Below are 12,324 nucleotides of genomic sequence, written 5' to 3'. Positions count from 1 at the left end.
TTATTATGAGACCAAAATTAGAAGATGCATCTAAATTTTTAAAGCTTTATTATAGGGACTTCCCTGGTGGACCAGTGGTTAAGAATCCAGTTGTTGCCAGTGCAGGGTGCGGGTTCGATCCCTGGTCAGGGAACCAGCATCCCCAGAGGCCGCAGGGGAACTAAGCCTGAGCGCCACAACTAGAGGGCCCACGCGCTACAGCAAAAGATCCCACATAATGCAACCAAGACCCTACGAAGCCAAATAAATAAATGAATGCTTTTTTAAAAACTTAATTATAGAGTTTGTGAGAAAATAACAAGAAGAGGCCTAAATTTAGGTGATGTGCTTCTGCAGAAGAAACAAAACTTTGAAGATAAGGTTTCAAAAATCAATTATTATCAAAAAAAAATTTAATCTCAAAAAAACTTTAAAAATCAATGACTATTAGGAAAAGTCACTAAAAGATACCTGCATATAGAATTGCAAGATTTTATTTATGTAGAACTCAATTTCTTATAAGATATGAACATTCCCCAAGAAAATACAAATTGTATCATCTAAGAACAAAAATTATCCAAAGGATGGCTGATAAATTATTTCTATAGGTTTGGTACACTTACATTAAATTTTCCAGTTGAACCCAACCTTGCAATTTCCTAATATTTTAACTATCAGTATAATGACAAAAATCCCACTTGTGAAAAATAACATTTCAAGTTAACAATCTGAGAGTAAATGCCTACAACTCATCTTATCCTTCAAGCAAAATTATAATCTGGGAGGTGGGGGAAGATGAAGGGAAGAAGGGAGATGGAGGAAATCAAACATTTATAACTTAAAAACTTTCAATTTAATTTACTATTAAATTACTACTCAATGTACAGATAGTATTAATTTTAAGAAACTAATTTTTGTTACAAAGAAGTAAAATCAATGATTTGTGCCTCCTTTATGAAAGCTTTGACAAATGAAAAAAAAAGGTCTAATTAATTCTATAAGCAAACGTGAAGCCTGTGTCACAGACTGTGCTGCCCGGTGGGCACGGCCTTACTCTCTTCAGGGGTGAGGTCTGGGTACACCTCTTCCAGGGCAGCACGCAGTCGCCGCTCGTCCACAAATGGCAGCAGAGCCACACCTGGGGACACAAAAGCACACCAAGCGCCCAAGTGTGAGAGTCACCTAAATAGCAACTGATCCAAGGGGACATTTCTAGTAGAGTATTTCCACAAACATAAAAACATCCTGGAATTGAACTATATAGCCAAAATTCAAATGCAGAAGGAAAAAACTTCCAATTTTCCATTCTTAAAACGACTCATATGGAAAACCATCTTTGATCTTAACTCTGTGATAATAAAAATTTTAAGTTAAAATAACACTTAAGATAGCAGCCTGTTCTCATCTTCCTTATGAGATGGCCTTGGGCAAGTTAGTCAATTCCCCAAAGGGCTTGGGTTTATCCATTCATCATTCTAGAACGTTGGATTCTTTTATAAAACAAGATAATTCAACAAAAGTATTTAGAAGTTCTATCACATTTTAAAACCTAATAATTAACTTACACAAAAATTTTAGAGATTTGTTTGCTTGAATAACTTGGGGATGGTAGAAGAGATGTTAATTTTCAGGCTGAAAATTGTCCTCTGGAGTGTTAAAAATTAAGGTCATTGTTTTAGCTAGACCTGTGTGCATCATCTTCAAAGAAGCACACCAGTAAATGCAGGATCCATTACTAGAAAACGTATGAAGCTTCTGAAGCGTAGTAAGCTATGGACGTGAGTTTGAGTGAACTCTGGGAGATGGTGATGGACAGGGAGGCCTGGCGTGCTGCGATTCATGGGGTTGAAGAAAGTCGGACACGACTGAGCGACTGAACTAAAACTAAACTAAAGTTATGCTGCCTATAGTATAAATAGTATCTTTGCCAAATAAAAAACTTAAATAGCAAAGAGAAATGCTAAATGAAGCTAAACAGTTTTGAAACTGCCATTCAAAACTGCTGCATTTATGACTGTTCCCTTTAAAATGATTAGAAGTGGAAAGTTTCCAAAGTTGTCATTAATGATTTAGCTGCCGTATTTTCAAAGTTAAGAAATGTGTACTACCTACTAAGGAGAATACATATATTTTTTTTTAAGTTAAAAAGAAACTAAGTTCTAGTGTGAATTTCATAGGGCAAAACAGCTGATAAACACTTAGATGGAAAAAACCTCGAGAGTTGTTTGAGTTTAGTTAGTCTATACACATAAATTACCATGAAAAGCTAAAACACTACCTGGCTTTCATTTTCTACCTACTAGATTCAGGATCTAAACAAATTATGAGAGACTTTCCTACAATATCAACTCCAGAAGCAAAGAGTAAGCAATTTGCAGTGCTAATGACAGCAATATGGTTAATAAGTAACAAACAAGCCCTACAGGCCAGTGGAAAAAAGAACACTTTGCACCCAGGTATGAAGATGGTGGTGCTTGAGAATGAAATGATAGTAAAAACGACAGCAGTGGTGACTTTTTCCTGAGCACTTATATCCAATGGCTCGTTTAATCGTCTCAATAGCCCAGAGGCAGTCCAAATGGTGGTAGTATTTAGGTAAAAACAGTGGTCACACTTTCCAGGTTCTGGTCTTACTTCTGACACTGATCAAATAACTTATATTCTCTGTTCATATAAAAAACACACTTGAAATATCTGTTATATTATTACATATAGTATTTGTATGGTCAATAAATGTTGGAAATATACCCAGATAAGTTTTATCTTCTATCATTTTCAGTTCAGTTGCTCAGTCGTGTCCGACTCTTTGCGACCCCATGAATCGCAGCACGCCAGGCCTCCCTGTCCATCACCAACTCCCGGAGTTCACCCAGACTCACGTCCATCGAGTCAGTGATGCCATCCAGCCATCTCATCCTCTGTCGTCCCCTTCTCCTCCTGCCCCCAATCCCTCCCAGCATCAGAGTCTTTTCCAATGAGTCAACTCTTCACATGAGGTGGCTAAAGTACTGGAGTTTCAGCTTCAGCATCATTCCTTCCAAAGAAATCCCAGGGCTGATCTCCTTCAGAATGGACTGGTTGGATTTCCTTGCAGTCCAAGGGACTCTCAAGAGTCTTCTGCAACACCACAGTCCAAAAGCATCGATTCTTCAGCGCTCAGCCTTCTTCACAGTCCAACTCTCACATCCTTACATGACCACAGGAAAAACCATAGCCTTGACTAGACGAAGTAATGCCTCTGCTTTTGAATATGCTAGATGTACTCAATTTAGGCAAGAACTTAACTAAGTATTATCATTACCTTCCGTAAGTTTTAAACACATGTATGGAGAAAAAAACTATACCTCCTAATAGTAGTAAGTTTTACCTCAAGAAAGGTATATTCTTGGTACAGAGTCTACTAAGTGAAAATATTTATATAAGATATAAAAATATTAAAGGTCTGAGTTAAACCCATGCTGGGACTGCCCGGGTGATGCAGTGGTAAAGAATCTGCCTGCTGATGCAGAAATGGGTTCGATCCCTGGGTTGGGAAGATCTCTTGGAGAAGGAAGGCAACCTACTCCAGTGTTCTTGCCAGGAGAATCCCATGGACAGAGGGAGCCTGGCGGGCTACAGTCCAGGGGGGGGTCCCAAAGAGTCGGACATGACTGAGCATGCACGCATGCAAACCCACCCTAAAATTCATTTGGACTCTCAAGGGACTCAAAACAATCTTGACAAAGAAAAATAAGTTAGAGGACTCCAATCTTCTGATTTCTAAACTTACTGCAAAGGTACAGTAATTAAAACAGTATACGGTACTGGCATCAGACAGACTTACTGACCAATAGAACAGACGGCCCAGGAATAAACCCCCACAAGGCCACTGAGTGGGAAAAAAAAAAGCAGTCTTGTCAGCAACCAGCACTGGGAAAATGGATATCCACGCGCAAAAGAAAGAAGGTGGACCCTTACATTACACCATGTACAAAAATTAACTCAAAATGGCTCAAATGTCCTAAATGTAAAGAGCCAGAATTATCAAGCTTTTAGAAGAAAACATACAGAGGAAACTTCAATGACACGGGGCCAGGCAGTGATTTCTTAAGACACCAAAAGTAAAGGCAGGAACAACAAAACACTCCAACTAAAACTGAACTTCACCAAAATTAAGAATTTCTGTGCATCAGAGGACACTATCAACAGAGGGAAAAAGAAAACACACAGAATGGGAGAAAATATATGCAAATCATGTTATTTGATAAAAGATTAGAGACTGGAACATACAAAAGACATCTACCATACAGTACCAAAAACCCAAGTCAAAAATGGGCCAAGGACTTGAACAGACAATTTTCCAAAAAAGATACAGGAATAGCTAATGAGCACATGAAAACAATGATCAATAACACTAATCACTAGGAAAATGAAAATAAAAACCACAATGAGACACCGTTTCACACCCATCCAGATGGCTACTATCAAAGGGAACAGAAAGCTACTATCAGTAAGGATGTGGAGAAGCTGTAACTAATGCACACTGCCTGACCTTTCCTCTGGGTAATTTATACTACAGTAATAGCAGGTTGTCTGCATGTGTATGTATTTACTTACTCATTTAACACACACTCACATAAATACACTCATATTTTTATTTACTACTTCCTATTCTCCTGTCTCCTCTCCCTGTTACTCCTCCACAAAGCATCTTCAAAAGCAACCTAAATCCCAATTCATATGTGTAACACAATATGCCCACAGAGCACTACACTTGCATAGCCCCAAGCAATGGGCTGCATTTCGCACTACCATTCTGTTTCAAGTTAATACGAAATTCCAGTTACTGCGTAAGTCAACTCTAAAATCTCATAAAATAATTATTTCAATTGGTAAATTATTACTTATTCCCCTTTGTTCCACAATTCTCTTTGAGTTATTTTATTGGTCTTCTGCACCACAGAGAATAATCAAGGAAAAGGTGTGAAAAATGGTAGTACTAAACACACTTATCATTTTAGAACAATAATGGTGGAAGGAGAGGTTAAAATGACTTGTTGAAAGGGATTTTGATGGGAAACAACAGCTGGCTTACTGTGTTTGAGACTTTCTTGTGTTCTGTTATTACACGTTTTTTGAATGCTAAATTATCACCTTAAATTTAATACTAATTTTTACTGCCCTTACTTCTACAAAGTCCATGAACAGAAGAAATGAGAAAGTAATATATAGATAAATAATAAACTTTAAGTGATGATCAATGTTAAACATTTAAACTAAATGTCTAATATATTTTTCAAAAGAGTGTAAGTAAATCTCCACATGGATACCCTTGTGTTTCTATTAATACATCACCAAGCAACTTCATAAGGCATCAATGACTAACAGGAGCCAAGTCCCAGGCTCCATTAGTTAATTCAAAGGAGATGAAAGATAAAATGATTAATCTGTCTCAACCTGATTTACTATTTATCATAATGTGACTATTAAAATTACATTAATCATGGCTAATCCCAGTTTGGATGGCAAAACATAGAAAATTCTTTCATTCCGTAAGTCATGTCCAGTTCAGTTCAGTCACTCAGTTGTGTCTGACTCTTTGTGACCCATGGACTGCAGCACACCAGGCTTCCTGGTTCATCACCCACTCCCAAGCTTGCTCAAACTCATGTCCACTGAGTAGATGATGCCATCCAAGCATCTCATCCCTTGTCGTCCCCTTCTCCTCCTGCCTTCAATCTTTCCCAGCATCAGGGTCTTTCCCAATGAGTCAGTTCTTCGCATCAGGTGGCCTTCAGCATCAGTCCTTCCAATGAATATTCAGGACTGATTTCCTTCAGGATCGACTGGTTTGATTTTCATGCAGTCCAAGGGATTCTCAAGAGTATTCTCCAATACCACAGTTCAAAAGCATCAATTCTTCAGTGCTCAGCTTTCTTTACGGTCCAACTCTCACATCCATTCGTGACTAGTAGAAAAACCATAGCTTTGACTTTTGTTGGCAAAGACCTTTGTTGGCAAAAACCTTTGTTGGCAAAGTAACGTCTCTGCTTTTTAATATGCTGTCTAGGTTTGTCATAGCTTTTCTTCCAAGGAGCAACTGTCTTTTAATTTCATGTAGTCACCATCTACAGTGATGGTGTAGCCCAGCACTGGAGCACAAGAAAATAAAGTCTCTCATTGTTTCCAATGTTTCCCCATCTATTTGCCATGAAGTGATGGGACCAGATGCTATGATCTTCATTTTCTGAATGTTGAATTTTAAGCCAGCCTTTTCACTCTCCCCTTTTACTTTCACTCTCTTTTCACTATTTCACTTTTCACTCTCCTCCTTCACTAAAGAGGCTCTTTAACTCCTCTTCGCTTTCTGCCATAAGGGTGGTGTCATCTGCGTATATGAGGTTATTGATATTTCTCCCAGGAATCTTGATTCCAGCTTGTGCTTCATCCAGCCCAGGATTTTGCATGATGTACTCTGCACATAAGTTAAATAAGCAAGGTGACAATATAAAGACTTGATGTACTCCTTTCTCAGTTTCGAACTAACTGTTGTTCCATCTGGCTGTAACTGTTGCTTCCTGACCTGCATAAGGATTTCTCAAGAGGCAGGTAAGGTGGACTGGTATTCCCATCCCCTGAAAAATTTTCCACAGTTTGTTGCGATCCACACAGTCAAAGGCTTTTAGCGTAGTCAATGAAGAAGCAGCAGATGTTTTTCTGGAAAAAGTCATGTTAGTACATAGTTTTATCAGAAAGAGAAAATTATTTTAACAAAAAGGAATACTGTCTAAATTTTACCTTGCCATGCATACCTCTTCCCATTCAAATCAATAGCAAAATCTTCAGGGTAGAAGTCAATTATACTAGAATCCTATAGCAGGGAGACAAATAGATTCACAAAATGAAGTCACACATTTCTGTTATGAAAAATTTGATATAAAACTTTTGATCACACTATCATGCATGATAAGAAAACAAGCTTTCCTTTTAAAATAGTATTCTTTAAATTGCAGGTCCAGGGAGAAAAAAATCAACAATTTTAAAAGATAAAAATAAAAGATACTAACACAGAAGAATTTTAGAGTGGATATCGGTGGATCCAGTGTACAGTGAAGAATTCACAGAGAACCCTGTTTCCCAGCTGTGCCTCACTCCTCCTCACATACAAGATAAGCTAGGAGGGGATTCCAGCTGTGCCAGTCTTAGGTCTGGCAGCCACCACAAAGGCCCGGAACAAACAAAAACAATGGCTTACAGGTAGGCGGAGAACAAAATAACTGTTTTAAGAATTTCTTCAAAATACAAATGCATTTTATTTACTAAATAGGGTACTGATAGCCAAGAAAAGCAGAAAAAAATAATAAAGTTGTGAAAAAATACAGAAGAACTCAAATATTTGCACTGTTTCTGTACTTCACTCTTTTAACTATGAAATGCAAATGCAACTGTGACTCATGTTAGTAAAGTGTATGACAAAAACCCAGGTACACACTCAAAACACCAAGACTCATGGCAAATATATCTCAGAATATATCGGATACATCATATTGAATTTAACATTAACACAGTAACATGTTGATAATATAGAATAATTTAAATTTGGCTAATTTTGTGAACAACTCCAAAGATTTACTCTCTCAAGCCAGACAGCAAAGTTTCTATATCATAAGAAAACAAACAAACCACCACTAACACCAATCAAGAAAAATGCTTAAATTTACTATTTAATATTAAGAAGTTTACTTAGTTATTAGCAGGTTGAAGAAATAGAATGCACCTGTTATTTTGCAAAATAATAAACGTGTCTAAGACTTGGCAGGGGCGGGTAGGGAGAGACTCACTGGATCACTCATGAGCTTCCGCCATGATGGAGGTAGAAAGTTACCACTAGCAGCTGGAAAAACCCCCATAAGTTGTTCCAGTGGTTTAAACTATTAAAAACAAAACAAACAAAAAACTTTAACATATGACACACAATTTTGATCTATGCCAAAATTCTATAAATTTTATGGCTCTAAATAGCTCAGCTTACCGGTTTGGTACCCTTCTCAAAATCAGAAGGCATGTCTGCAATCCCTTCAAAGTCTGAAGCAAATGGTGCATAATGGAATGGATAATACCACTTCCAGGACGCACAGCCCTGGAATCATTCAAAACAGCAAAGCCACAAATCTATGTTAATGATATACACAGAAAACCAAAAAATATTAGGCTATTAATCTATAATATTCTATTTATAAAACATATGATTTCTAGTAGATAGTCCATGTATTAATTTTTCCATGAGTTCTAAAAGTTATTTTGATTCAATTTGAACCTTTCACTTCATATCAATGGCCCCTTTATTTAAAAAAATACTGCAAAACACCTTTAAAATCAGTAGTTAATACCAAATTTTATATTGACAAACACAATTTGGTGAAATTTTTGTCCTTCAAATGCGTTTGGTGGCATTTTTTTACAACTCTAGAGCTTCCAGTTAAAATGAAGAACAAAAGTGTAGCTGACACTGAGCCTACAGATGGAGAAGGGACATCACCATGATTGACAGCAAAACCAGCAAAAGCTTCATTTGAGAATTCCCTAGATTTTCAGTGAGAACTTTCTTTTTCTTATAAAAATATTCAATGATATGTATTTTGACAATGTGCCTGGGGAATTAATCTTTGTAGAAGTAAAACACTATATTAAAAAATTCTATAGTTGATACTTAACACATTAAATTACTTTCTACTAATTTCAGATTACAACAAACTGAACTTGCTTCATTCTACAAACACAAAACCAGATACTAACTATGAGTTACAACCCCCATGTCTACCTAACCTCTCACCAATCTGACATCCCAATTACCAAAGGCTTTAAGTCAAACTTCAATAACATCATTACTTTACATGGAAGAAATGGTATCATTCAAATTCCTTTCCAATTCTTACTAGTATTTTCCAGGCTTTCTCTTTTGTTCTGTAATTTAGTGACTATCTAATAGTTGCTCAGTTATTTTTTTTCTTCCAATTCATTTAGTGACTACCTATTAGTTATTCAGTTGTTTTTTTATTCCAACTTAAAAAAACACTAAACTGTAGTCATTTGCAAGACAAAGCATACTCAACAACACTCCTTTATGTTGAAATTCTTTAACAACAAAAATGAGCTCTGTGTATACATTAATGAGCTTTATAAACAAATATTAGGCTCAATAATACACATTATTACAAAAATTATCTTTCTAAAATTATCAGCTAGAAATTTAGAGGAAAATATCCTTTGTACCTGGTAATAATATCGTAGAACCCAGCAGAGTCCTTCAACGTAAGACTGAACAACTTTACGTCTGAATTTCTCATCTGCTGCATCAACATCAAATTTGTTCTTATAGTATCGCTGTTTCCAACCAGCTTCCCATAACCTAAAAAACCAGGCAAGATCAGTTTATCCTGATTTAATATGGTAAGTGTACACCTATTTATCACCCCAATCAACTTACATCTAATGTCCAGGTGAAATGTAAATGAGTTCAACAGTAACACTAGCAAACACAGTTCATTTAACTATTTTCTAAAACCTCCACTTTCACAGGATTTATTACCAACTTAAAGATATTTAAACATCAAAAATTCAAAACACTGATTCCAGTAAGATCATTCTAAAACTACATTTTAAAAAAGGATCATCACTTATGCTAAAGTAGATACGTAACAGGGCTTCCTGGGTAGCTCAGCTGGTAAAGAATCCACCTGCAATGCAGGAGACCCTGGTTTGATTCCTGGATCAGAACATTCCCCTGGAGAAGAGATAGGCTACCCACTCCAGTATTCTTGCCTGGAGAATCCCCGTGGACAGAGGAGCTGGTGGGCTACAATCCATGGGGTCGCAGAGAGTTAGACATGACTGAGTGACTAAGCACAGATACATAACACTTGTGTGCTTGAAATTTTATACTATTTTATATGCTTTTGGACCGTGGAGTAATTCTAAAACTACATTTTAAGATTCAAATAGTGAATATATTTTTATATAGTTCAAGTTCCTCAGTTTATTAGGATATATCTAAACTGTACAAAACAAGTCAATTAAACTACTTTGGAAAAAAAAAGATTTGCTATGGGTAATTCTTTTAAAGGTAAAACACAATTTATAAAAGAGTAAAAACCAGGCAGAAACTTGGTATAGCTAATCTATACTCTGCATGCTTGGGCATCTTAAAGCTAAGAGTTAAAGGGAAGGACATGCATGCACACGTACGTATGTATATTTGCATGTTCTGGTAAAACTTAGAAGCAGGCCAATCAATTCACTAAGTTATCATTAATTACTAAACATACAATGAGAAGAACCACAAAGTACTGATTTCTCATTCTCTGAGAGATTAAAACATTTTCTTGATAGAACACAAAGAAGCCAAAATAATTTTCTTTTCATCAGGACAGATCTCAAGATGCCTCTATAGTAAGGCCACTTTCTACCATGTGCCAGACCTTACAAAGTAACTGCAGTCATGTTTCAGAATACAGGTAAACCCTTTCCAAAGTTCACTTTACACTACTTGGCTTGTGCAAAAGACCTCCATCAATGCCTGTTTTCCCTAAGTGAAAGAAGTGAAGAGACAATTTCATTTTTTTTTTAAAAAGGCAAAAGTAGGAATCTTGTTTAGCATGTTTGTTTTCAGGGTGCACCCCAGGAGTGGGAGCAGCCCTGCCAGCTCCTTCCTCAGGAACCACACTCAGCGTCTGAGCATCAGTCGTCAGAGCTGTGAGCTGTGTCTGTGAGCAGCTGGGCCTGATCTCCATTTATTTTGTGTAGCAAGATGCGACCTGGGGTAACTGGTTCTTCACTATATGCCATTCTAGCTATGAAAGGTTTCATAGCTACACAAAGGATTCACAGAACACCAATGTGGAGAAATATCTCTATTCATGATGTAGATCACCATTATACAAAAGACAGTAAGAAAATAAATGCTAAGAATCCCAAGCATTTCTTGATAGAAGCATTTCCATCATGATTATTCCCAGCACCAAAATTAAACAATAAAACACTAAATAAATCAAGTTTACTATTAAGCTAGCATTAATTAGTTTACTATTAAACTAGCCAGATCATGATGACTTCTTAGTAAACAAAAAACACTCAAAGAGGAAAATCCATTGTCATAGAAGCAGAGGACAAAAACTCAGGTAAGGTAAAAGTACGATGACACGTCATCACAGACTGCAGTACCTGACATCAAAGGTTGTTTGGAAAATGCAGAACCACACGACATTTGTGAGGTTTCTAATCATAAACACAAACGCACCATCCATAACCTATATAAGAAGCATGAGCTGCTTTTGTGCATGCTTTTGGACCACTATTGTTCGCTTAACTTTGGACTACCTATTATTTTGCTAAATTATTAATGAGTTACATTTATTGAGACTGTTGGCCTTTTGTACTTGGGAGTCTAGGATTCAAGCTTAGATTTAATTATAAAAGAGGTTATTAATCTCTGATCTGGACAAATGAAAGAATCAAAGTTTCCCATCATAAATGTTAAGTGTACAGTTAAAGGGAAACTCCTTTGTCATGAAATAGAACTGTGCATATACAAATTTGTGGTTTTTAAAAATATACATATTTCTTAACCAAACGATTTCTGCATATTTCATCCTGAGGAAGAAACTTTTCAACTGAGAAGATTAAAGCAAACTATATCAAGTATCCAAGTGTTACTGAACTTTCTGGATTAAGCAGCTTGAAAATTTAATCCCCACACAGTCACATTCAGATCACATAGTCAGAGCTAAACACCTCATGCCTAGCCTATCTAGCGCCTGGTCTCAGAGGGAAAGTGGCTTGGAGGATGAGAACCTGCACGCATACTAATCTAGATACTTAGGTTTAACAGCTATAGCTTACACATCTCACTGGAATTTACTGACTATCCTAACCCTCCACATTAATTACTGCTGGATAAAAAGATCACAGGCAAGCAACTGAAGGCACTGCTTCTCTGAGCTAAATAGCATTAATTAGACCACCTCTATTTCAGCAATTTGCTAACAAAGTGCTACCAAAAAATGGCCTCACCTGACGTTATCCTCTGGCTCAGGTTCACTGTCACTGTCGTCCGCTTTTCGTTTAATTCCTCCTCTCGGAGATGGGGAGCCGTCAGAAGTGAAACTCGTATTAGGAGAGACTGATGGACTCTGCAGACAATTATGACATTACAGAGGAAGGATTTAATTATTCATTTCACAAAAGAAGCTACATCCCACTGCTTCTACCACCATGCTTCATGGTAATACCTTATTTAAAGCTGTTATTTTTTAAACCTGTTAAATGGATATGGTGAATATATTTAGAAAGCATAAAGACTGATTTTGG

The 12,324-nt window shown here is 36.8% G+C and overlaps 1 protein-coding gene across 3 annotated transcripts in view; it reads right to left on the bottom strand.

The window, feature by feature from the left end:
- The window catches only part of XRN2 (5'-3' exoribonuclease 2), a 62,796-nt gene that overhangs the window by 23,701 nt on the left and 26,771 nt on the right, over positions 1–12,324 (bottom strand). For all 3 annotated transcript variants that reach the window (XM_070381173.1, XM_070381174.1, XM_070381175.1), the window contains 6 exons: positions 12,028–12,146; positions 9,232–9,367; positions 7,991–8,098; positions 7,800–7,889; positions 6,757–6,829; positions 1,034–1,117 (listed from right to left, as the gene is read on the bottom strand). In XM_070381173.1, coding sequence (XP_070237274.1) covers positions 1,034–1,117; positions 6,757–6,829; positions 7,800–7,889; positions 7,991–8,098; positions 9,232–9,367; positions 12,028–12,146 — 610 coding nt within the window. The remainder of the gene's footprint in view (positions 1–1,033; positions 1,118–6,756; positions 6,830–7,799; positions 7,890–7,990; positions 8,099–9,231; positions 9,368–12,027; positions 12,147–12,324) is intronic.

The sequence above is a fragment of the Bos mutus genome, chromosome 13, assembly GCF_027580195.1.
Source record: "Bos mutus isolate GX-2022 chromosome 13, NWIPB_WYAK_1.1, whole genome shotgun sequence".
NCBI classification, from domain to species: Eukaryota; Metazoa; Chordata; class Mammalia; order Artiodactyla; family Bovidae; genus Bos; species Bos mutus.
This window is presented reverse-complemented; position numbering and strand designations above follow the sequence as displayed.